General features: G+C 41.1%; 3 protein-coding genes across 4 annotated transcripts in view; 1 reads left to right on the forward strand and 2 right to left on the reverse strand.

The window, feature by feature from the left end:
* Positions 1-66: 66 nt before the first annotated feature.
* Positions 67-17,243, reverse strand: LOC137261414 (SET and MYND domain-containing protein 4-like). Its single transcript, XM_067799160.1, has 17 exons — positions 17,083-17,243; positions 16,498-16,642; positions 15,761-15,862; positions 15,083-15,206; positions 14,240-14,299; positions 12,441-12,492; positions 11,337-11,466; positions 10,832-10,959; positions 9,931-10,036; positions 8,066-8,126; positions 6,137-6,276; positions 5,370-5,650; positions 3,183-3,256; positions 2,278-2,396; positions 1,827-1,983; positions 1,572-1,685; positions 67-1,104 (listed from the first exon to the last, which is right to left on the reverse strand). The coding sequence occupies exons 1-17, from the start codon at positions 17,223-17,225 to the stop codon at positions 830-832; spliced, it is 2,211 nt and encodes a 736-aa protein (XP_067655261.1). The 5' UTR covers positions 17,226-17,243; the 3' UTR covers positions 67-829.
* A 2,938-nt stretch (positions 17,244-20,181) lies between these two features.
* Positions 20,182-23,112, forward strand: LOC137261446 (uncharacterized). Its single transcript, XM_067799195.1, has 4 exons — positions 20,182-20,277; positions 20,789-21,239; positions 21,546-21,716; positions 21,881-23,112. The coding sequence occupies exons 2-4, from the start codon at positions 20,799-20,801 to the stop codon at positions 22,682-22,684; spliced, it is 1,416 nt and encodes a 471-aa protein (XP_067655296.1). The 5' UTR covers positions 20,182-20,277; positions 20,789-20,798; the 3' UTR covers positions 22,685-23,112.
* A 331-nt stretch (positions 23,113-23,443) lies between these two features.
* Positions 23,444-26,234, reverse strand: part of LOC137261429 (DNA damage-regulated autophagy modulator protein 1-like) — a 35,567-nt gene continuing 32,776 nt past the window's right edge. For both annotated transcript variants that reach the window (XM_067799177.1, XM_067799176.1), the window contains exon 9: positions 23,444-26,151. In XM_067799177.1, the coding sequence (XP_067655278.1) occupies positions 26,077-26,151 (75 nt within the window). In that variant the 3' untranslated portion in view covers positions 23,444-26,076. The remainder of the gene's footprint in view (positions 26,152-26,234) is intronic.

Genomic DNA, 26,234 nt, shown 5'->3' on the forward strand with positions numbered 1-26,234 from the left:
TACTGACACTGATAGTGGATACAGGTGCAGTTGCGATGCTGTTTGTGAATATTAACACAAGACTAATTGGGTTTACTCCAGTATTTATTTCATTGCTTTAGTCACTCGATCCACAGGATCAGCTGAGTGAAGTCTGTTTTAATTGTTAAGATAACAAAATGGCCATCTTTCACACCAGGTATCCTGACACCACTGGATAAACATTTCATCTCTCATGTCAGACGTCTTCACATCCCCGTGAAGTCCCTGACAAACAACATTTCATTTTCATTTCATTTACCTCTGCTTGAAGACCCTTACAATCATTCATCCCTCAAGCCATATGTCTTTACGTCTGCTTGAAGCCAATAATAAACATTTCTTCTTTCATGCTAGAGGTCTTCACAACCCCTTGTACACAATGATAAACATTTCATCTTCCATGCCAGATGTCTTTACATCTGCTTGAAGACCCTAACAAACATTCTAAAAAAACGCCTGGCGTTTTTACATCTGCTTGAATCTAATGATAAAACATTTCTTCTTTCATGCTAGAGGTCTTCACAACCACTTGTAGACAATGATAAACATTTTATCTTTCTTGCCAGATGTCTTTACATCTGCTTGAAGCAATTGAAAAAATCATGTTTATGGCATAAGGTTGAACCTAACAGCTGAAGATTGATCTACATCAAGCTGAAAAGTCAGACCTCACATTTGTCTGATGGCTCAGCAACATACATATACTGCAGTGGTCAGTAGTTTTGTGGACGCTTAGTTCCTCCAAACACTCAGTCCAGAGGAATGTTGATTGTGTATGCATTAATCTGTCCTCTTCTTTCTGTTGTGGTCATGTGTCTGTTCTAGCCTGGTACTCTACCAGACATGATTTCATCTGCACCAGTTCCTCAATATCTTTATTACCAGAGTTGTTCCCAAAGTGGATGGTGAGTATATTAAGAGCTCTATCAATAACATCCAGCGCCTTGCCAACTTGTTTATCGTTAAAGAGAATTTGTGCCAACTTCTGCAGCTCATAGCCCAACTCTATGCTGGAGTCTCCATACTTCAGCTCTGAGGCAGAAAGGTTTAACTCCAGGTACTTGGATGCAAGGCTGAACTGACCTGAGATAGAACACATGGAGAATAATGAATCAGATAAACATATGCTATGCTATTTACATCTTGGAATTATCAGTCCCCCAGGACTAAAACATTATGAAATATAAGAAATATATACCAACCATTACATAATTTCAGTTTTCTATGGTTAATACAAATGAAGTGTTACCTTTGTGTATCTTCCAGCCCAGGCTATGTGTATATGTGTATAACATCAATGACAGACTGGATCAGGGTAACTGATTGAAGCTGATTCTGACTCACATAACACGCAGCCAGTAAAATGCCTCCTTCCTATAAAGGGCTGAGAATTATCACAACGTGACCAATCTAAAGATTATACACTGCCCATGGTTAATAATACGATATTCCCTATATACTGTAAATGAGAATAACTGAACATTACTTCCTATATAACCACTGTGACTAATAATGTTTATACCCCACTGGATGAAAGACTTGTGTTTTACCTGTCATGGCATGACACCTTGCCAGACAATCGCGGGCCTCACATAGCGGCGTCTGGAGCCTGTCCATGAATCTCTCCCTCAGCTCAACACACTGGGTGAATCTTACTACAGCACCTGCAAGGAGAGACCAATGATTACACAGTAGCCTAAGTGAAAGCATCACTGGTTTGGATGAACAATGCAATATCTGTCTGAAGGCAAGTCTTTGTCAAGGGAGCCTATTTTGTTCATGTCCTAAAGTTTGTGGTCAGCTACCTGCGATATCCATCTGTTGCAGCCGGTCAAGCCCTTGTTGGAAAAGGTGGTCAGCCTGTCTGGTGTCCGAAGCCAGTGTCTCACTGTTGTACAGGCAGACTGGACACTGAGCTGGGGCACTGACCTGGTCAATACTACATGCTGGGCACCTCTGGATCTGTAAACATTACTACTGTCAGTACTTTCATCAACACTAGTGAGGTCATTCAGTCTCAAGAAAGATTAACATTCTTTTAAAAATAATATATTTTTGTATTCTAAAATTTACATAAATCAGTGACAAGTCATTGTGCACGTGACAGAGGAGTAGATAATAAATAGATGGCTTCTGCAATGCCAAAGAAGCCAATGATTAGGTGGTAAACCAACACATGTACATCACAATGGAGCAACCAATACTCAATCTTTATGTTATGTAACTGTTCCCAGTACACATGTAGTCAGTGCTTACCTTATCTTCATGTGTTGACTGCTCTTCTTCAACACAGGCCTGACACTGACAGTGGAAGAAGTACTGACTACTTAAAGCCTGTTGTCTTTCTGCAAGACCCATACGCTTACAGTGGGGCCCTGGCAACACATCACACATTGTGTAGGTGAAGGCTGATGATGAAGAAGCTTTGAGATTATATCAGTGAAATGTAAGTCTCTTGAGGTATATATCTGTAATTCTTATCCGACAGACAATTACCAAATACATGTGTGTTCAATATTTGGTGACACTGACGTTAAGTGACCATCCCACATGCAGGTATGGTAATGTGCCATGGTCACAAATCAGCCATACAGGATGAAGCAATCACATAAATATGCATAATGAGTGAGTGAGGTTTTCTGCCATTTTTAGCAACATTCCAGCAACATCACAGCAAGGGACACAAGAAATAAGCTGCACATAATGTAACCATGTGGGGAATCAAACTCAGGTGTTCAGCATGACTGGCAAACCACTACACTACCCCACTGTCCCCATCCTTGTATAGAAGGTGAATGTTTACTTTCATGTCATACTATATCTAACAACCAAATAGGCCTTCCTTCGGTGGATTACCAGCGGCCATGTCAGTATTCACAAGACGGACATACATTGTTCTCAGTAGATGTCGTCATTAAATACAGGATGCTATATTGCTCCTTGCTCTTCCCTTAGTGAGAAGAAACCCATTCACCAATTTTAGTTTCATCTGTCCAACAGTCCTAAGGACATGCTCACATGTCACAGGGTTCCACGTTCATTAACTACTCCATTTGGAAAGAACCAAATACTGTAATTGATACAAAGTTTCCATATTCTGTACACAATAACGTCTGTGTTTCAGGATTCTCTAAGTGCCACAAAAAACATTTGCTACTGACCGTAACAGTTGAAGATCTCCTGCCCATCTGCTACGTCCTTCACAGACCTCACCACCAGCACATCTCTCTGGAAGCTGATGTCACACAAGGAGACAGTTATGATGTCACTACATGGGGGACCAGGGTTAAGCTTGGAGTTATGATAGTGTCTCACAAACTGATCTCAAACAAAAACTCTGCATCATACACTTGCATTGTGTAATGTTATATCACTTCCTGAAATACAATAGTGGCCTTCAACAGTGCTGCTTTAAAATATATAAGCATGCACAGAAGATGTACTCTACTCCACTCTTTCTACAGTGGTGTTTTTACAAGAATTCAAAATTTTAATATAAATATGTATATTTATATACTTATCCTATGTCATGGTATGCACTTCTATCTCATGATTCAACACTGAATCATGGAAGGATGCTTTCACTTTGGAGTGGAAGGATGTAACCTTTTTCTCTCTAGGCCCCTCTTGCCAATCCGCTAAAACATTCCATACCACCCTCATTGTAAGACAACTTCCCAACTCATGCAAAGCATGCAACATGCTTCACCAACTACCCACATCATTCTCTTTCATGGAGATCTGTGCAGCTGGGAGGAAAGGCAGGAATCCATTGTGTGAGATAGGATAAGCATATATACAATGTAGATTAAAATTGTCAAAATTTTTAAACTTATTTTATTTCACGGTATGCACTTATCTCATGACTGGACGGTGGGAACACAGATACCATGTGTCTTGACAGTACAACAGTATAACTGCGTAGACTGGAAGCAGCCAAAGATAGTGATGCACAAGGGAGGCCTGTTATGCATGCACACAACTCCTATGCTTGTGACGAGTTCTCAGGAACTCTTTGACTTACTAAGCACAAAGATGCTCAGGGAGATGTGCTCCTCAGCGATGTGGTGTTCGGACGCAACCTCCAAAGAAGGACATAGCTCCATGAGAAGGATCCCACTTTGCCACAGTTTTCAAGGTGGAAAAGTAAAGTCACAAACAATAATCGGGCCAGCCCCTGCTTTGAGAAGAACCCTACAGACACCGACCAGTGCCGCGGTGAAAGAAAAGTACAACTCGGGACCTCCAGTTTTTATGTTCAGTTCTGGAACAACATCAAATTGACCCTCACTCCTTTGCATAAGCTTGATCAAAGGATGTGCCCAGCAACTTTGGAGTCAGCATGAAATGAAAAATCAACTGAAAATTGGGAATGACACACTTCACTGAATTATCAAATCCTTCCACATCGTGATAAAGAATTGTGCTCCAGATTCATCCAACCACTGAGGTGGTAGTATATCCGTTTCATAGTGTCAGACTATGAACAAAGAAGAACACCAGGCCAACAAACAGTTCATACTTATATTCTAGAAATTACAAGGAGACAAATAACCATGAGGAACCGTCTCCTGATCTGTGTTGTTGGGCCGTAGATAGCTGCTGTGCAAGGACGAGAAGACCAAACTGGTGCAGGCCTTGAACATCCTTAACTGAGAGGTCGCCCAGGTAGTGGAAAGAAAAGACCGTCTCTGATTGCCAAAAGCATTCCTCCATAACGGAATGAAGGAACCATTTGCTGTAGAGAGCCATTGTGGATGCCAGCGTCCAGTTCTCTTGATGATTGAAAGCGACAAGAAGTAGAATGATGATTTGAAGATTGTCATGTGGGTATTTGGTGAAGCGTGTTGCATTCTTTGCCTGAGTTGGAAAGCTGTCTTATAATGAGGGTGGTATGGAGTGTTTGGGTGGATGGACCAGACAGGCAAAGAGAGAAAATGTTTGCATTGTTCCACTCAGTGTCGAATCAAGATAGAGATGTGCATACCATGAGGTAGGATAACTTTAAAAATTAACAAACTCTGTGAGGACATTTCTGTAATTCACTCTTTTCAGTCTCAGCTTCAAATATTATAAACTGTGGGAAACTGGTAGATCACTCCAGTATGTAGTTCATGCAGTGAGCATGTTCAAGTCAGCCTATACATGATTGATTTTAACTAAGTTAGTAAAAATAGCTCTGGTATGCACTCTACAGCAACATTGTTTATTGTTTTCTCATTTATCTCAATGTTTACACCTGCAAACCCGACATGACCACATTCTCCTGGAATTTCCACTAGCGTAAAAATTTTAACTGTTATCTATCTTAGTATGAAAGCTGCCCTGGTGCCTGTCTTTACACTGACCTTGAGATAATAGTAGGATCACAAGAGTGGTTCATCAAACTTGCTGTTGGATATATTGCTGTGGCCACACGAACCTGACTCTTGCTGTCTACCAGATCGCTGTCGGCAACTTGAGACACCTGTAGCTCTGTGATTGCATGTGCATTGCACACAAGCTGCAGAATATGTCGCAGTAAGAAGCTGCCTATGCACATCATGCTGTCTGTCAGCTGGTCATCCAGGGGCACGCCATCAGGAAACCAGCCAGCATCAATCAACACCCGCAGAAGTAAACATGCTGTCTGCAACAACAATCATGCAGCCAACAAAGTCACTCAGTTTACAGGATGGTACAGCCAGGAATATATCTTTAAAATATCTACAGTGATGGAAGTTACATAAAACAGAAGGCAGCAGCACTGAAGCTCCGCTGGCTAAATCATCAACAGTTTGTCAACAAAGACAGAAACTTGATCTGCTGTTAGCATTGATATTCTGTATGATTACGTGGAAAAGTAGAGTATTCACAATATGCTCTCCATCTGTATCTGAACCTTGGCAAACAGTTACATAAAGAAAGGGAACATTATGTGTCATGACAACCTGAAGGCAATTCAGAAATTGAAGCTGCAAATTAACACAAGTAACTGGTGATGTGTTATTTTCATCATCAACTGGATACTGGAGAAAATAATCTATCCTCTGGATTCATGCAAACCATGGACTGCCACTTATCACTGTTTGAACAATGTCTGACTGGAACTGTAGGCTGCAAGAGAGGAACCTACCAGAGAGTACTGGAACAAGTCCTCTGCCTCCATGTCCTGTTCGTGAGTCAACAGATCATGCACTGCCTGGTAGTCTCGCTGGTACTTTGGTCCTCCTGGCAGCCCTCGTATAACACAGTCCCTGTCCTGGTCACTGAATGCTGCACAAATGGGGGACAAGTACGTTACAAAATACTTAGACTTGAAAGTTAAAATCTGCTTGAATAGCCAATAAAACTGAACAGAACTGTTGTGCCAGTGCCATGACAGAGTCATTATTGGCACTGTCTGTTAATGTAGTCTGCACTGACAGTTTGTTATAGTATTCCCAGAAATTATTGAGAATCATGTTGCGTCATGTAACTCATTACGTTTATTAACTTCTGGTGTTTTACTTACATAAACATGTTAAAACATCATCCTTTTACAGTCTCAGTCTTGTTTTAGTACTTTGTTAGACCTCCTCGCTCAGCAATGCATGCCTGAATACGCCTAGGCACACTACCCATCAAAGTTTGTAGGTAATCGTGTGACAGGGTATCCCAATATTGGACCACCTCGGCCTTCATATCTTCAATATTTCTCAGTCCCTTTTGGTTTATTCTGTCCTTCATGACTCCCCACACATTCTCATTTGGGTTTAGGTATGGGCTGTAACTGGGCCAGTCTAAAATTTGAACATTTTCGCCCGACAACCACTGTTTTGTGTAGCGCGCAGTGTGTTTTGGGTCATTATCATGCTGGAAAATCCAATCATCTTCATACAATGTTTGTGCTGTCGGAAGAAGGTGACCATTTAGAATGTCAACGTATCTTTCTTTTGTCAAGTTTCCCGTGAAAACACACAATGGCGTCACTCTGCGAGCCGATATGCCACCCCACATATGAAACTTCGGGCTATGTTTTGGTCGCTGGTAGATAGGTTTGACAGTATCTTTGGTCCAAATTTTCACACAATTAGGTAAAAGCCAAACAGAACTTTCATCCGAAAAGAAAACATTATCCCAATCTTGATTTTCATGAGCCCGACACCAGTTTAAACGTTTTTCCTTTTGTGCATCTTTCATCGACGGCGAGGGAATTCCACGTTTTTTCACCCAATTAAGTCTCTGTAATTCCTGCCTAACTGTTTCATTGCATACCTGAGGACTTCCTCTGCTAATCATTTCATTTCTGATGTTTTCAACACTTTTCAATTTGCCCCTACTCACAATCTGCCCAAGTCTTCGGCGATCCACAACACTGAATTTCCTAGGCCGACCTGCCCCTGCTTTGTGCTCTATCCCGGTTCCTGTTTGAATATTCTTCAAAGTTCTGTATACTGTAGACAGAGGAATACCACGTCTACAAGCCAACACTTTAGCATCAGCCTCACCCCTTTCAAAATCATCTAGAATGAGCTTTCTTTTCTCTCTTGCTGTAAATTCTGCCATGTCAACAGAGGAAGCCGTCTGCTCAGACAAGGGAGATAACTCTTGACGTAATGAGCTGCCTTCTAAGCCTTCAAGAGTTGTCTCCCTTATTTAGTATGCTTAGTGCATAGTGAAAGCCCTTTTTCTAATCTTAGCATCATTACAAAAAAAACAAAGATTTTCTCAATAATTTCTGGGAACACTGTATATATGATGTTACCGAAGTATTAATGTTTGATTACGTGATGATTTATTTTTAAATATTTCACCTCCATTTAAGGTTGGCTGTTTCGTTTCTACAATAATGTCTTTGCAAACAAGTACAGTAGTTCATTACACAAGACTGACATCTTGTTTAATATGTTACTGGATTCAGAGTGTTAAAGGGAGATAATCAGCGGGAATAATGTACATCTATATGGTCCATCTAAGTCATGGTGACTACATCAGGCTCATCAGAAATGCCTGACAAGCCTCAGATCGTACAGATGGCATTGTTATTTGGAGAAGAAGGATGTTGTGTAAATTTCACACTTACCTAGAAGGAATTTAAGGCCTGCAGTCAATATGATTCTCAGACTCAAGTGAGCAATACCAACCTGCAAATGAGTAGTTCAGTCTGAATGCACTACTAAGTAAGTAAGCATGGGAGTTGGGTTTTATGCCACTTTCAGCAATATTCCAGCAATATCTCAGCTAGGGACACTAAAGTGTATCACAGGAGTGCAACACTAAAGAGTAAACACAAACACCTATGGTACACCAACAGAAGATATCCTTGCTCCACATAAATAGCCCTGTAAAGCCCAAGTATAACAGTAAAACACAACATATGTGTGACAGTAGGACAGGGGATTATCGGAACAGACACCTGGCTATTACATAAACATGCAGACAGGGGATTATCTGAACAGACACCTGATTAGTACACATACATGCAGACAGGGGATTATCTGAACAGACACCTGATTATTACACATACATGCTGACAGGGGATTATCTGAACAGACAACTGATTAGTACACATACATGCTGACAGGGGATTATCTGAACAGACACCTGATTATTACACATACATGCAGACAGGGGATTATCAGAGAAGACACCTGATTATTACACATACATGCAGACAGGGGATTATCTGAACAGACACCTGATTATTACACATACATGCTGACAGGAGATTATCTGAACAGACACCTGATTATTACACATACATGCTGACAGGGGATTATCTGAACAGACACCTGATTAGTACACATACATGCAGACAGGGGATTATCTGAACAGACACCTGATTATTACACATACATGCTGACAGGGGATTATCTGAACAGACAACTGATTAGTACACATACATGCTGACAGGGGATTATCTGAACAGACACCTGATTATTACACATACATGCAGACAGGGGATTATCAGAGCAGACACCTGATTATTACACATACATGCAGACAGGGGATTATCTGAACAGACACCTGATTATTACACATACATGCTGACAGGAGATTATCTGAACAGACACCTGATTATTACACATACATGCTGACAGGGGATTATCTGAACAGACACCTGATTATACACATACATGCTGACAGGGGACTATCTGAACAGATACCTGGGTATTACATAAACATGCTGACAGGGGATTATCTGAACAGACACCTGGCTATTACATAAACATGCTGACAGGGGATTATCTGAACAGAAACCTGATTATTACATATACATGCAGACAGGGGATTATCTGAACAGAAACCTGATTATTACACATACATGCTGACAGGGGATTATCTGAACAAACACCTGGCTATTACATAAACATGCTGACAGGGAAATATCGGAACAGACACCTGATTATTACACATACATGCAGACAGGGGATTATCAGAGCAGACACCTGATTATTACACATACATGCAGACAGGGGATTATCTGAACAGACACCTGATTATTACACATACATGCTGACAGGGGATTATCTGAACAAACACCTGGCTATTACATAAACATGCTGACAGGGGATTATCGGAACAGACACCTGATTATTACATATACATGCAGACAGGGGATTATCTGAACAGACACCTGATTATTACATATACATGCAGACAGGGGATTATCTGAACAGAAACCTGATTATTACACATACATGCTGACAGGGGATTATCGGAACAGACACCTGGTTATTACATATATATGCTGACAGGGGATTATCTGAACAGACACCTGGCTATTACATAAACATGCTGACAGGGGATTATCTGAACAGAAACCTGATTATTGTATATATGGGCTGAGAGGTGATTACACTGGTAAAACGTATGGGAAATGTCTCTATTGGACTGACTCTAGACTATGTGAATGGAGACTGTGAGTGAATGATGGCTGATACTTACAGAGGATAGAAGGTCTTGATACTGGCACTCGACGCCGTGGTGCATGGCCCAGGCAGCGTCACGACACTCGACACTGCAGTACAACACTACACAACACTTCCTACATCTGCAGCACAATACACATAATATGATAATAATTATACTCGGAATGGTCTTAAATACATCTTAGGTTCGAAGCAGAATGTACATATATACACACATATAGTTATTGGCGGTAAGAGGACATACAGAGGCCAAATACAATAAGTTTATATTGATATACCGTGTTGGTTTTAATAAGAAGAAATACAGCATGATTAATCCAACATAATTATAGTATTGATGCCAGGAAGATGACATGTAGAGGATATACAATACAACTGTACTGACATAGAGTATTGGTGTCAGTGAGGACAGTCAATAAGGTTGTATTGACTTATGGTATTGGCACCAGTGAGAGGTCATACAATGGGGTTGCATTGACATATGGTATTGGCGTCAGTGAGAGGACATACATTGGGGTTGCATTGACATATCGTATTTTTATGCCAGTGAGAGGATATACAATGGGGTTGCACTGACATATGGTATTGGTGTCAGTGAGAGGATATACAATGGGGTTGCATTCACATACGGTATTGGCGCCAGTGAGATGACATACAATGAGGTTGCATTGACATATGGTATTGCTGCCAGTGAGATGACATACAATGGGGTTGCATTGACATATGGTATTGGCACCAGTGAGAGGAGATACAATGGGGTTGCATTGACATATGGTATTGGTGCCATTGAGAGGATATAAAATGGGGTTGCACTGACATATGGTATTGGTGCCAGTGAGAGGACATACAATGGGATTGTATTGACATATGGTATTGGCGCCAGTGAGAGGACATACAATGGGATTGTATTGACATACGGTATTGGCGCCAGTGAGAGGATCTCGAAGCAGCTGTGGCAATGAGAGTGTAGGTGGTCTGGGAGGAGCACTGCTGCATATGGACGCTCCACTATCAGCGTGGCACCTGCGGGGATGGCTTGCTTGGCCTGCAGTAGACACCTCAAACTATAAGCAGAAAATAACATGTTCAAAGAGTTACCAACATATAGGATAGTAATGATCATGAATGACAGGCAGGATACAATAAAGCAGGCTCAAGATATGTGTCTACTATACATGAGGTTGAAGGGGTGACATGCTTGTGTGCAGACTGTGTATGGAAACGGCATGATTTGACTTCCTCAACAAGATGGGTATATTGTGTAGCCTAGTCGAATACTACTGAGGAACTGCTGACAGATACTCATTCAAAGAAAGTTGACTGACTAAGAAACATCTTGAAAATGAGACATGTGCTTCATGATATATTTGATTAAAGTTTAGAGGCATCATGTTACGTATCATCAGGCTCAAACCCACTCACAACAAGATGTCGTCCTTGGCTGCATGTGTGCCTCATTTCAACAGGTGAACAAGCTTGAGTGATGACCTCACTTGGCCCTTGGAACAGCTGGGGCAGTTGTCTGTCTGCCTGCCCATCAGGCTCCCTAAACCTACACAACACAGGGAACACACGTGGTCTCACTGTGGTCACAGCAAAAATCAGGTCAAGGCTAGTTTTACCCACCGCACAAAGTGCCTCAAAGTGACTAGTCCACAAAAAGATTCACCAGTCCAAAATTTGAAAGTAGATATGGGTTTCATCATTAAAATACTATTATGATGAACATTTTTATCAAACTATAATCTTGCAAGATTTAAAAGTATGTTATGACTTAACAGGTTGCTATATTTATAATTGCTGACCCCCCAACAATTCACTTACCAGCTGGGCCAGTGACTGTGGAGGTTTACTGACCTGACTGGTTTCTGGCTAGCCACAACCTAGCAGGCTAGTGACTGTTTCACACTCTGGTTTCACCCAAAATGTATCTGCATAATATGATCAAAAGCCCATGTCTAATATTCCTTAGTGTAGAAACCCCAAAGTCTTGCTCTCATTCACACATCAATGTACAGTTGATGCTTTGTTCATTATCGAGTAAACACACACACATGGTGGTGATGTTACACATGAGCCTGTGTTGGTGATCTTACACATATACACGTGTCAATGCTGCTGCATATATTCATGCTGGTGATGCTACACACATTCATGTTTTGGTTATGATACATACATTTGTGTTGGTGATGCTACACACTTAAGCATGTATTGGATACTGCACATATGCATGTATTGGTGGTTGTCGACATTTCCATGCACTGGTCATGCTACACACATGTGCATTGATGATGCTGCACACGTATGCATGCATGTTGGTGATGCTGCATATAGCCATATATTGGTGATGCTGCACATATGTATGTTGGTGGTGCTGCACACATGCATGTTGGTGATGCTGAACATATGCATGCTAGTGATGCTTTTAAAGTGCACACATGTTATGCACTGGTGATGCTACGGTGGTGTTTTGATGATGATGCATACATGCATGTGATAGTGATGAGGATCATACGGATGTATTACCAATTCTGGCTCAGCTGAAGTTCCAGACTGGCAATGTCATCCTGTAACTTATCTGGAGACAAAGACAAGAATCAAGTATAAACAAACATGGATAAACATGCTTAATCAAGACAAATATTTCCTCTCATAAGCTGACTGTGAAAAAATGTTATGACACCTACTTCCATAGTAACAAACTTTCAGGCTAGTCAGTTAGGAGACTTTGAAAGTTTCAGTGCAAGTGAGCAGAGCATTCAGAATCAGACCCACCAAATGCCTATTATTAAGGCGTTCCAAACTGTCATATAGCACTGTCATGATCAATATAAACAGTGTTGTGCGTTATGGCATTCACATCCACATGTAGATACTTTGGGTTGTACAACTGTGTTCAAGTTTCTTCTAAGACAGTGATTTCATTGGCTCAGAGTTAACTATACTACCGACAAGAAATAAGGGAACTAATGAAATAATAGCAAATTTGAAACTGCTTTAAATATCCACTAAATCAATTTTAGGCGTCAAGTTCAATATCTGGTGTGTCCACCCTGTTGGGCAACACATTCACGGCACCTTGATGGCATGCTGTTAATCAATTTCCGGATGGTTGCCCGTGGTATTGCCCGCCTCCCCAGAGTCTGGGGACTTAGAGGGCCAGTCCAATGTCTGGATACCTTCTTGTCGGAGATAAGCGGATAAAATTTGGGCCCGATGTGGTCTGGCATTATCACCCTGGAATACAAAATTTCGGCCGATAACTCTAGCCAATGGAGCCACAACAGGACGCAATATTTGGTCAACGTATCGCTGACCAGTCATGGCTCTGTTAATGATGACCAAATCTGATCATCTGTCATGTGTAAACCTACCCCACACCATGACACTACCACCTCCATATCGATCATGGTCAAGAATTGCTGCTCTGGCATATTGCTCCCCGCTCCGACGCCAACAACGTTTTCTGCCATCTGTGAATCGTAGGCAAAACCTTGACTCATCAGAGAACATGGTGTAATGCCAGTGGCGCCCAGCCCGTCCCTGATGCTGCCTAGCCCATGCCAATCTTTGGCGCTTATGGTGAGCAGAAAGGGTGACACCCTTAAAAGGCCGTCTTGCTTTCAGACGAGCTTGATAGAGTCGGTTTTTAACTGTTGAGGTTGAAATGCGTCTTCCAGTGAGTGTGCGGAATTCTCTATTGATGGCAGGGGCTGATTTAAACCTATCGCGTAGAGCAATTAACGTAATGAGACGATCCTGTCGTGTCGTTGATTTTGGTCTACCACGCCCAGGTCTCCTTGCAACCCCATCCGTTTGACGGTACTTATCCCACAGGCATGAAATTACACTTTTTGATTTACCCATCTGCCGGGCAACTTCACATAATGATGTCCCCACCTCTATCATCCCCACAATTCTCCATTTTGTTGCTTCACCGAGATACTGCCTCGGAGGCATTTCTGTCAGTAAGTGTCAATCTCTATTGCAGCTGTGATTGCGACTTCTCCAGTACATTTACAGGAGTTAACTTCTGTATGCACGTGTAGCACGTGCTGGGCATGCATTATGCGAAATTCAATTGTCATTGGATGTTGCGTTTGGGAGATACGCCACGATAACGGACCCTGTCACAGTCAAAGTCATCTACATTCAATTTCTTGGTTCCCTTATTTTCTGTCGGTAGTATATATGTGACATTCTAAGGAAGTATCCAACCAATTTTATCATGCACAGACATATTAGAGTAAAACATATGAACATAATAAGATATGGAAAATTACTGTATGATTCCTTCTATGGTATGAAATAGGTATGAAAGGTACCTTTCACCTTCTTCTCAGAGTCTGTGAGACCTGACACATATTTCTTGAAGTCTCTGATGGCTGGAGCATGAAGCGGCTCATGAAATCAACACAGGAATCAACAAGAAACAAGCTTACGCACACACGCACGCACGCACGCACGCACGCATGCACATGCACACACATTCTCTCCATACACTGAAATGTCAGAAATGCCTACTTATAAGCCATTTCATCTTGACAATGTCACATTTAAGAGAACCAAAGAAACGTATGATTAGATATACATTTCATTCAGTGTAAAACTGTGACAGTATGTAAATCAGTTGCACAAATTGATGGGTAGGCACTCATAGAATTATACAATTCAAAACAAGCAGGCGATATAGGATTTACAAGATTGATAAAATGCAAATGACGAAACCAAAGAGGAAACAGATGATAAAGACAAATTAAGGGAAAATGTGACCATCTATTCCATTTCTCTGGAAATGATTCATCTGTATGGATATATATTACTTTTTCTCATATGCATTGGCATTGGCTAGTGGTATGCTCGCAAAATGGAATATTCCCTACATTGTTGGAATGGTATACTTTTCTCAGATTCTTTCCATTGGATGAAAATAAAGAGAGACTTGTATAGTTAGCTAAACAGTACTCTTGTACATGAAACTTGATTGTATCCTGCACAACAAACTATACTGCATCTTGTACAACAAACAAAACTGACAAAATAATGCCATATGATGTAGGCATAAAAAGGTTGTGCTGTAACTTTTATTTCTCAAGTTAGGAAATAAATGTCATGTTATATTCAAAAGCTTTTCTATGAACTTCAGACAAGCTTCACATCCAATCTACCTTGCTGCGCTTCCTGTACAAGCCCTTGGTGGACCAGGCAGTGAATCTTCCTAATCCTCAGCTTGTCTGCAGTGGGATGTGGACAACCACTGGCCAAGGCCATTGTGATATCTCCAATACATGCCTGGAAGAAACAAACAGTGATGAAAGTTCATCATCACTAACGAGTCAAAATGATAGGCACGTAGAAGCAATCTCCTAAATGTAATGTCCCTGTTCTGGCTCAGGGAATATAAACAAATGATGAGAGTACGTCAACCCACGCCCCCCTCGAGACTAGTGAACAACTTAAACTGGACAAGGTCATCATGGATTATCCAGTTATACAGCATGTCAACAGAGGAAAGGTCAAAATGATGCCAGTTATAGGCCTTTAGCACTTCATCGTGCTGACAACATGTATGAATCTGGACTTTGCACAAGTGTCAGATTCTGGCACAACAAAGGTATGTAACTCTGCAAAGAGTTTTCCTGTGCCTTAGACCACAAGACCACCCAAGCCTTCTAGAAAGGAAAGGGATCAGGTGTCATGTGAAAAACACTAAAAGTTTTTGAATCTTCAAAGTATAGTTCATTATTTCAGCATTTGCTTGAAATCAGATTATGATATTGAAATATCAGCAAGGCAACTTAAGAGTTGATAGCCATGAAAGAAGTTTATTTCATATCATCACATACCTGATATTGTTTAAGGTGAAAGAGTGCAGCAGATCTGTTCCCTAGACCAAGAGCAAATGCTGGGTTCTGATGCAGCTCAGACATGGAAGCATGCTGGATGCTCTGTAAGTACAAGAATGTAAGAGTGAGTGAGTTTAGTTTTACGCCGCACTCAGCAATATTACAGCTATATGGCGGCGGTCTGTAAATAATCGAGTCTGGACCAGACAATCCAGTGATCAACAACATGAGCATCGATCTGCGCAATTAGGAACCGATGACATGTGTCAACCAAGTCAGCGAGCCTGACCACCCGATCCTGTTAGTCGCCTCTTATGACAAGCTGAGTCGCCTTTTATGGCAAGCATGGGTTGCTGAAGGCCTTTTCTACCCCAGGACCTTCACGGGTAGAATGTAAGAGCGACACCAATATAGAATAGCAAATGTAAACACATTGTGCATCACACCCTCTGTTATCATGTTCAGTAATTTATGGCCAGGGGTGAGTGATAATAATTGTAAAGGGGGCGGTGGGGTGGCACCTATTTAGTTCTGGGTAGGTAATTTTGGGATTGATTTTGTACATGACATGCGGGGTTGGGGGTAATTCACATTGTACATGCTTCTCCATAAGAAACATCATCATTCTCCCTTGCCATAAATTATGAATGGCCCCTAATCATTATAGGCTGTCAGTATGTCAAGGGCTATTGCTGTGAACTACAATACTTACTTTACAGCTGACAGCTACATCATACCTTTGTGTAACACTGAATAGCACTTTTATACTGCTTCTTCTGAAAGTACTTGTTGCCATCACCACGGTAACGCACAGCCTTTTCTGTGGACTTCCTCAGCATACTGTGACAGCTGTCCCAGTACAGAGGCAACCATGCTACATCACTGCAAGTATAGTGCAGATCTACTGTTTGGAATGACAAGCTCTATAATAATACAGAAATACTTTTCCAAACATTACAGAAAATTGGGGAAAGTCATCTATGGGTATCAGGGTTTTGATAGTCCTACAGAATTAACACATACGCAGAGTGACACGCACAGTAACTTTAGCTGAAGGTATTTAGCCAAGTGGTGAAAGTGTGAACAATTGCATCGATCAGGACACATGCAATTCATAGGACACCTATCCTGTTTGATAATTACAAAATCATTCACTGAACAGAGAAGAAGTTGTCTCTGAAAGCACATCCTTGTTAATTATGTGACCCGTCACACAAACTTTACTTAATTGTGTCCAATAGTGTGTATTCTGCATCTCACGTGAAAATACCATTTCACGAAATTAGGTAACATATCGCATATAATTCAATAATATTCATTACTTTATAAAGTTTTTCTTGTGAATAAATGCGATTCGTTTGCTGTTGGTATCCAAATGAAAAAAGGACTTCAGACACCCGTCACTTTTGGCTGTCGTTGTTATATTATCGATAGCACATTGCCAGTTGCCAAAGTTAGACGCCATTGCAGGGGAGATAACTTCACGCATAAAACAAACCGTGTACCGTAAGTCTGTTTCGTGTTTCTGACAAGGTTATGGGTTTTACACGAAAGTGTCATGTGTTAATTTGACAAAGACATCATTGAAGATAAAAGCGCCACAACATACGCAATATGTGTGTGGATATCAATAAGTGAATTAACATATGCCATAAATGCATAGTTATTGTCAACTTTGGTATTGTGTTCTTCATCAAAATGTTATTAGGAAATACTAATTCATGCATTTATCGCATGTTACACATTTCAGATAATTTCCGGCATTTTGACTACCCCCTGGAGCAAATCTGACCAAATCTAGGGTAATTTGACCAAATCTAGGGTAATTTGACCAAAACTTAGGGACATTTTCACCATATTTGCTGGGGCATTTTAACTGGTACACACATGAATAAAGTATGACATTTCTTGGAAGGATTAGTTAAAAAAAGGCATCACCAAAACGCAGCAGAAATCACCTTCCAGCTGAAATTGTACAGCGAAGAGCATACACTGTCTGGCTGGCTATTAAAATCAAGATTATTTTCGTTTTGAGGTAGTTTCAAGGTAAAATCACTGCGTCCCGTCTTGACGCTGCAACACCGGATATCGACATTGAAAGAATGCAAGCTAGAGATTATAAATCTTCAGTTGCCAGGTATCTGATTGTTAGTCTGAGCTCGTTACAACTAAACAGAATAACAAATGACCGTTCCCGAGCAGGCAGACCGCGAGTGACCACTGAAGTCCGTACATCCGGGTACTACATTTGCGTGATCGTACTACCACAGGTGAGTGTACAGCAGCCGGGATGCCTGGACTTCAGAGGATATCAAACTACGGAACAGGTTGAGAGAGATTGGACTGAGAGCCAGGAGATCCGACTTCGGTCCAGTGCTACGTCGTCACCATGGGGCTCAACGTCTGCGTTGTCTAAATTTGTACAGACATTTCCGTCTTCTAAACTATAGGAAAAAGTCGTGTAATAAAGTATGTATGCGGACGAGTTATGTATATTTGAAAATACAACAGATTTCCGGGTTATGCGTTTCTTTTTTCTGTTTAGTTATATTAAGAAGATTGTATTCGGTGTATATCAGCTTTAAGTAAACTTCTCACACCTTCGAACATCTTGGGTAACCACTATTTGATAGTTATTCATAAAAGTGTGTATGATATTGTCGGAACCAGCCACAAGGTAAGCTCCTAGTAACCATTTCTCGTAATCATGCAAATAGTTAGATGTTATTTATGTACAGAAAGTATGATGTGAACAGCCTACCATTTCAGATTCACCTGGTAGGAAGTCCAAATGTCTCGGATGTTTACCATTTTGGTGAGACCCAAAAGAACGGGTGTGTGGCCGACGGTGAAGGTCAAGGTGGATCTGAGAGTAAAACCCATGCTATCCATGGGTGCTGTCAGGACACAAGTGCATAGGTACCAAATACCAATGAGTCGTGAAAGCGAGTTGGCACGAAATGCAATTTATTCATTTGTGTACCACAGCTATGTATATCGCACCTGCAGTAAACATCCATCACGTGACTGATTGCAATATAATCATACCGTGCAATCTAAATTGCTGTAAGTGTTCTTTCCTTTGTACATTACTACGTTTCAATGACGGGTTTTGGGGGAGGCACAAGAAGGGCATACTCCCGACAAACCACAGAACATTTAGGTAGAATCTAGGATTCGAAGCAGCTATCACAAGAATCCGGTAAACTGCGTGTATTGCTGAGTTGAAACTTTCAGTCATGTAGCTTGTGTGTTCTCAATTTTACGTTTGTTTTATTTTCCAGTTGACGAATGTACTCAGCGTTGTTCTCTTCCCATTCTTTCTGCTTTACACATTATATATCGTCAACTGCAATTATCAGAACACTATTTCATTGCTCAGAACAACATAAAACAACGAAAAAGCAATCTCAGACGGAAATGTATGCTTTGGGTGAGAGCATCCATCTGATTTCTTTTCCAGCTGGTATATTGTTTCAGATCAATTGATTTTTCACCTAAATGTATTGAACAAACTATCAGTATACTGAGCACGATCAGTCTATTAATTTTCATACAATAAAACACACAAATTGTGTTCTGTATTTTGTAAAAATAATGTGTTCTTCTTCACAACTAACAACAAATCATTCCTTAAATTGGCATATTTCTGACACAACAATTTATGTTAAAGAATCTTCCCACCCCTAGTATAGAATTATTCAAACGGTAGTTCCCCTGCTGTTTCAGGTATTACAAATGTGTAGTCGTGTCAGTATGTGTAAGAAATACACGCTAGTAGTTTCATGTGTACAAGTTCATAGTACACAGACGTTTTGGTACCCTAGTTACGTGTATACAAATGTGACGGTGTCAGTAGATCAGTAAGTGGGGCGGTTTCTCCAATCAGCTCCAACTGTAAACCCTACCAATACGTATATACGTAACTTCTCCCCAAGACTCTACTGAATGCCAAGTCCATAGATGTATAGTAATTCGATCCTTGAAAGAGGCAAGTCCCGATACACGGACAGTACAAATACAGTGTAAGGACGACAATGTGTTATTTATATTATTTCAGAATTTTTTATTTGAACTATTTATTAATACTTTATAGACTTATCCAAGTCTAACCATTACGCGGTGGCCAAGAAATATCGCGGCAGGACATTTCTGCTTATGTGTAGCAAGTATAAACGCGTCCATTGGCTAGTGTATAAATAGAAACATGAGCTCAGCAGACTCGATGACCCAGACAGCGACATGACTGAGCTCCACACAGCAACGAACTTACTTCGCTTCTGTTTCGTTAAAGCCAGTCAGCAACGAGTGAAGTTGGTATCAACTGTATAATCGAGTTGATAACAAGAACGAACGTGTCTCTTTCCGCGAAGCTAAACTTTCCTATATAAAAGCTTAGCAATGCTGAGTCAGGTAGCAGACGACAGCTATCACTGTGGAGGACAGACGCTCGTTGTCACAGTCCGAATAACGGCACGCCCACCTTTAATCAAAATAGTTTTACAGACATATTTAAGGTAAACTGAGATTTTTACCTTACACATCTAGTAGTATACGTTGGTTTTTACACTGCTGGCGTTAAGGTGTGTGTTGAGTATTTCATGTTATTGTCCGATGAGAAGTAAAGTGAGGTGTAATTCTGGAGAAAAATCATTAGGACTGTTAGAGGGTTGATAACCCATATATAACCATTGCGAGTCTGGGATTCGAACCCACGACAATGATTAGTGACACTAAACGTCTTGAATTTTGACATGTATTTCGAAGAGGCATTAAACAACATTCACTCACTTACTTCTCTGAACAGCTACCTACAAGGATCTATTTGAAATTAATAATGTGATTCACATATTTATTAGGGTTATTGGAGCTTATACTATAACATGAATCCCTTTTTCTCGGAAATGATATTGTCACGCCTGGTCCTCTTTTGACTAAGCTCTTACTGAAATTACATATTGCGGTTTGTTCCGGTTGCCTCATGTTCTACGGGTTATTTTTCACTAACCATCTTTTTCTAACTTCCAGTAACGGCAGAATGGCACATTTCCCTGGGCCAACACAGATTGTGTTTTCCTTTGACACAACTGGTTCCATGTCGGCCATACTGGACGAGGTCCGAGGTCGCTTGCAGGACATGATACAGCGTCTTCAAGCAGATATCCCGGGGATAAGCATAAGTGTAGTGGCTCACGGGGACTATTGTGACAAGGATATGTTCTATGTTACCAATCACCTGGACTTCACAGACAACGTCATGGAATTGTGCAACTTCGTCAACGAGGTTGAAGGGACAGGTGGAGGTGATGTAGAAGAATGCTATGAACTGGTTCTGCGACTTGTCAGCGGATTGTCATGGAAAGGTGATTCTCAGAAGGTGCTCATCATGATCGGAGACGCGTATCCCCACGAACCTGACTACCCACTGAATACATTGAACCTGGACTGGAGAGTTGAGCTGCAGGGCCTAGTCAACATGGTGAGTAGACCGTACCTTAGAGTACTGGTTACCGAGCCCATTTTGATGTACGAGTGCCTTGTGGTGTTAGTCTGTCCCAGTGTTCCTGCACCACATTATTTTCCCTTCTACATAGCCCTCACTATAATGCTAAAGCCGCAAATGAAGCAAGTCTAGATTTCCACAGCTTCAGGAATATCCTAACTCACTGGGGTCCCTTTTATTGATGTCCTTGTTACGATCAAAATTATATATATTCAAGGATTAAGCGTTAGTATAGAGTGATGTGTGTAGCCAGTACCGTAAGATAGTAACATGTGTTTGCAGGGTGTCCGTGTGTACGGCGTACAGGTGGGAAGGGACGAGACGTCCCAGACCTTCTTCCAAGCCTTGTCCGAGAAGGGAGGGGGGCAGTATCTGAAGCTGGAGAACTTTTCCAACATCTGCACCTTCATCATGGCCATTTGCTACAGGGAGAGAGGGGAAGACTTCCTCCAGGTATGTCTGCACGTACTCCTTGTCTTGTGAGTCATGTAACCTATTTCAAAAGCGTTATAACAATCGTAATTGGGCGTTATTGTTCATTGGATGTATCATGTTCTGAGGTAAATGCTTCATAATTTGGTGAATAGTTCTACAAAGATGGTTTGAATATATTACAGGGTTACGAGGCTGAAATCCGAGCAGCTAAGGGAAAGAAATCTATGAACAAGGATCTGGAGGGCCTGTTTGGAACGTTGAGGAGAGACGATTCAAAGGCCAGCAGTGTTGGAGGCCCAGGGGCACCCATAGGGCCACTTCCTGATCCGGTATCACCGCTCTCGCTGTATTCAGAGCCATCCTTTGATACACTGCCACCAACCGCTTTCATAACAAAATATAAAACAAAGAAAGTGAGAAAGACAGTAAAAAAATCAAAGCTAAGAAAGCGAATTAAGACTGAAAAGAAGAGACTTCGAAGAGAAAAAGTCCCTAATACCAACTTCGCATACAATAACTATCGTTGGTCACCATGGCAACTTGCAATGGTCCCATCCCGAGATCAAACTACAAGCGGAACGTGGAAAGACTTTAAACATGGCCTGGGGCTGAAAAAGAGTTGTCTGAATCTCTTCAAACAGTCCGGCAAGAAACATACGTTTGTCGAAGTTTCAGTTCAACCGAGACCTCATGCAAAGCGACACGTGGTCATGTTTAAGGTACTGAATGGTAATCTCTCCCCTGGGAACTGGTTCCGATTATTATTCAGTCGGAGGAAAATACAGGGGGAATTAGAAAGGGTTCTGAACAGTGGGTGCAGGCTGTTTGTGCGTAAGGCACAGTTGAAACGATCTGGACAGACAGTGAAACAAGAAGCTAAAGACATTTCCCGTTTGTATGACTATGCCTGGCAAACATCAGACAAATGCCATAGGGACGTATACATAAAGAAGTATGACTTCTATATTTCTGGCGATGGTCAGTGAGGTGTTGTGAAAAAGTTGTTGACTGTACTTTACAGAGGTGGACTGGGGATGGTATCCCATGTATCTACATTGTTTGCACTGTATCAGTCTCTGATTGCTCTCACACTCGGTGAGAGTTTCTCTGTACAATACAAGGTGTATTCATACGTGAATGAGGACCAGGGATGACAGCCCATGTATCACATTTAGGTACTCTGAATCAGTAGCTCATCACCCTCACGTACTGGTGGACATGTGGAACATGTATCGTGCTTGTGGTGACACATTTAAATCCCATTCAGACAGGAATAAGTACTTCAAAAGTGAAGTGTTCTTTATCATTGCCATCGTGTGTATGAAAATGTCCATAAGTTATCTTATATGATAATTTGCCATATTGTGAATATAACCACGTGTGTGGTTGTCAAATAAATACATTTGGATCAATATTCCCACGTGTTCTTCTTTGGTGAAAAGGTTCAGGTTGTTCTAAAATGTACAAAATGGAAACATTGTTTCATCTACCTGTACAAATGCGCGTGTACCCAACACTTCACCATAGAAAACATAGTACACACATGCGTGCACTCAACACTTCAGCATGGAGAACACAATACACATGTGCGTTCACCCAACACGGAGAACACAATACACACGTGCGTGCACCCAACACGGAGAACACAATACACACGTGCGTGCACCGAACACTGCAGCATGGAGCATACAATACACACGTGAGTTCTCCCAACACTTCAGCACAAAGAACACAATACTAAAGTGGAAGTTTAAGCTTTTATTTTGAGACTCACATGTTGAATATATTCAAACGTATAAAGAGTAAACAACGTCAATATAGACATCAGAAAAAAATCTCATATAAAAACGATGCCGGTATAATGAGACTACTGTACAGAGCCTTTGCTTTCAGCATCATACAGGCAGTGTCATATTGGATGCCTTTCTACATACTTGGATTACAGATCTTAAGTTGGTCGGTACAGAAAACACCAAGAAACATAACATTATATCTCAAATCAGTCCATCCAATTTTGACAGATATGTTTCACAAAAATGTGGCTAATTGGTTCAACAACTGATAATTCGAGAATCTGTAAACCAAGTGAAAAAGGTGAATGATTTCCGAAATACATAACATTGTATACAATGAAACTTTACATGTCTCTAGTTTGGGTCAACATAACCACCGAGGACCTATAGATACCAGCTCTGTCCCAACTGTAACTATTGTATTGGTTGTATTGATATATCTAGTAAAACCCATCATTTGGGTTGAGAGATGTATCTATTTGGCAGGCTGCCAGGCACTGCGGTCGTGTTAAAATACTTAAAGACTAAATAGTAAGTGCGAGGTTCGTCCTCCTTGTGAACCTGAAAGTACCTTTGGTGTATGTTAGTGTTAACGTTATGCAATGAGCTGAAACTGGACCCTGGGTGTTTTTAAAGAATTGTTTATCTGTTTTTAGAAACGTTAATGTTTCAATTCAACCTTGGATATTTCTGAAGTTTACATTAGGTTTGAGTTGTTTACGTTAATAAGGTGCATTGTTTGTTTATGTCCAGTAAAACTGTGTCGAGTTGTGTACTCGAGTGTGTCTGAACATATAGTGTGTCTTGTTACTTGCAATATGCAAACACAAAATTACATATCAAGGAATAACTTTAATTTCCATTCGCTGAACGTATGTGTGTACATGTTCAGAGTACAGAATTGTAACGATGTCTTGCGTTTAGCTATGTCTAATGTTGTGTCATCAACACGAATAAGAACTGCCATTTCTTCGCTTTAAGAAAACACATGATGTCCGCCCATTGAATTAAGGCACCGTGAATATAGCACTCCATCGCGTGGTACTTGGTCTCCATACACTCATTTATAACATCAGCTGCCTGAGAAAATATCTTTCTGATCATTATGTAACATAAAAATATGTGCGACTGTGTGTGTTGGGTTTCTATAAATAAATTTCTGGAGAACCTCTGTCAACGGTTGTCAGCAATGACGTCATCTTACTATAACAGCGACAGCGTATGGACATATACTGTCCAATGGTCAGTACCTGTCTAAATGCATTACGTTGAGATTCTAGCCATGTTAGTACCCTTGGATGCCGGTTTAAACATAAGAATCAAGTGTACCTTACCCCAGAGAAAATATGCGCATTTAAACTATCCCGATCTCCTCAGTTGGATATTTAAGAGTGATAGAAAAGCAATGTTTAAAGAAAATGCAGAGGGTGTCATATCACCATCGTATTTACATATTTGCCACGCATACAACACCACACATACAACCACGTGTCATACTATCACATGTGATATAAGATATAAACATACCACTGTTGTGAAAGTTGTGCACATATATAACGTGCGTCATACATTGCAGTGTTGAGAGAATGTCTGGACATCAAGATGACGATTTTATGTTAAACTTGTTTCTGCAGCACTGAAGGGACATCCGTGGTTACAAGGCGTTACTTTTTCATAAAAGGAAATTTACAATATGCAATAGTTGTGTAAATATTCACCTGTTTTCATTCACAATGATTTCAGGATATTAAATGTAAATATGATTTCGGGAGCGACACAGTATAAGTCCGCTGCCAGTTTTGAGGATTTATTGATGTAACTTTGGAGACCGGACTCAGAGACAGGTTTCTGTAAGCGGGTACTATCCGGATATGCTGACACCTCTAATATCGGGACGCATACAGTACCGTGCCACCTCTGGTATACAAACCACCCTATGTGTCGCACTCTACATTTACCCATATGTACATCGGCATCCCCCACACGTCGCTCACATTCACACATTCTCACAAAGGCCACATATAACCCAACACAACAGACACCGTAACTTTGTGTTCCCGTTTTCTCTATATGTAAGAGCTGGACCACCTCCAAAGTCTTATGATAGAGGGTTCAAACTCGCTCTACAGTCTCCTGGTAGAAGAACCAAAGGTTGCTCCTCAGTCACCTGATATCCCAGTCAAACTGGCTCCACAATCGCCGGGTATCCCAGTCAAACACGCTCCACAGTCTCCTGGTAGAAGAGGAAAACTCACATACTGTCTCTTGATACACTATGCCTGCTCCATAATCTCTTGATATGTCCTCTAAACCTGCTTAACAGTATCTGAATACATCACTGGAAGTGTTCCACAGACACTCAGTATACCATCTAATCGCTACTATACATATGCTTTTCGTTTAGCCATGGGCTTCAGCTCAAAATGTGTATGAAACAACTGATAATATATAGTAACATCTCTTTGGTCTGGTATGTGTAGCGTGGTCTATTTTCGTGGACTTCTCATGCAGTCCTAGTTGGACCTTCATGTTGTCCTCATTTCCCCCACACTCTGTCCTCGTATCCCAGGAGTTAGCCGTCGTCCTCAAACTGTGTCCTCGTTCCTCTGTAATAAATTGTCAGGGTTGACGTGGGCGGATCCGTTACTGGCAGGTGATCGCTACAACAGATAGTTGTCAAGGAAACTGATATCGATACATAGCTATCGTGCCTACACGTACCTGGTACCCAGATGCCTACACG

This window comes from Haliotis asinina, chromosome 14, assembly GCF_037392515.1.
Source record: "Haliotis asinina isolate JCU_RB_2024 chromosome 14, JCU_Hal_asi_v2, whole genome shotgun sequence".
NCBI lineage: Eukaryota > Metazoa > Mollusca > Gastropoda > Lepetellida > Haliotidae > Haliotis > Haliotis asinina.

Excerpts from the sequence above, each read along its gene's own strand:
- LOC137261446 (XM_067799195.1), top strand. The coding sequence starts at position 20,799 with ATGGCACATTTCCCTGGGCCAACACAGATTGTGTTTTCCTTTGACACA. Across the intron at positions 21,240-21,545 it reads TGCAGGGCCTAGTCAACATG|GGTGTCCGTGTGTACGGCGT; the intron begins GTGAGTAGACCG and ends ATGTGTTTGCAG. Across the intron at positions 21,717-21,880 it reads GAGGGGAAGACTTCCTCCAG|GGTTACGAGGCTGAAATCCG; the intron begins GTATGTCTGCAC and ends AATATATTACAG.
- LOC137261414 (XM_067799160.1), bottom strand. The coding sequence starts at position 17,225 with ATGGCGTCTAACTTTGGCAACTGGCAATGTGCTATCGATAATATAACA. Across the intron at positions 8,127-9,930 it reads ATCAAGACCTTCTATCCTCT|GTTGGTATTGCTCACTTGAG; the intron begins GTAAGTATCAGC and ends ACTCATTTGCAG. Across the intron at positions 2,397-3,182 it reads GGAGATCTTCAACTGTTACG|GGCCCCACTGTAAGCGTATG; the intron begins GTCAGTAGCAAA and ends ATGTGTTGCCAG.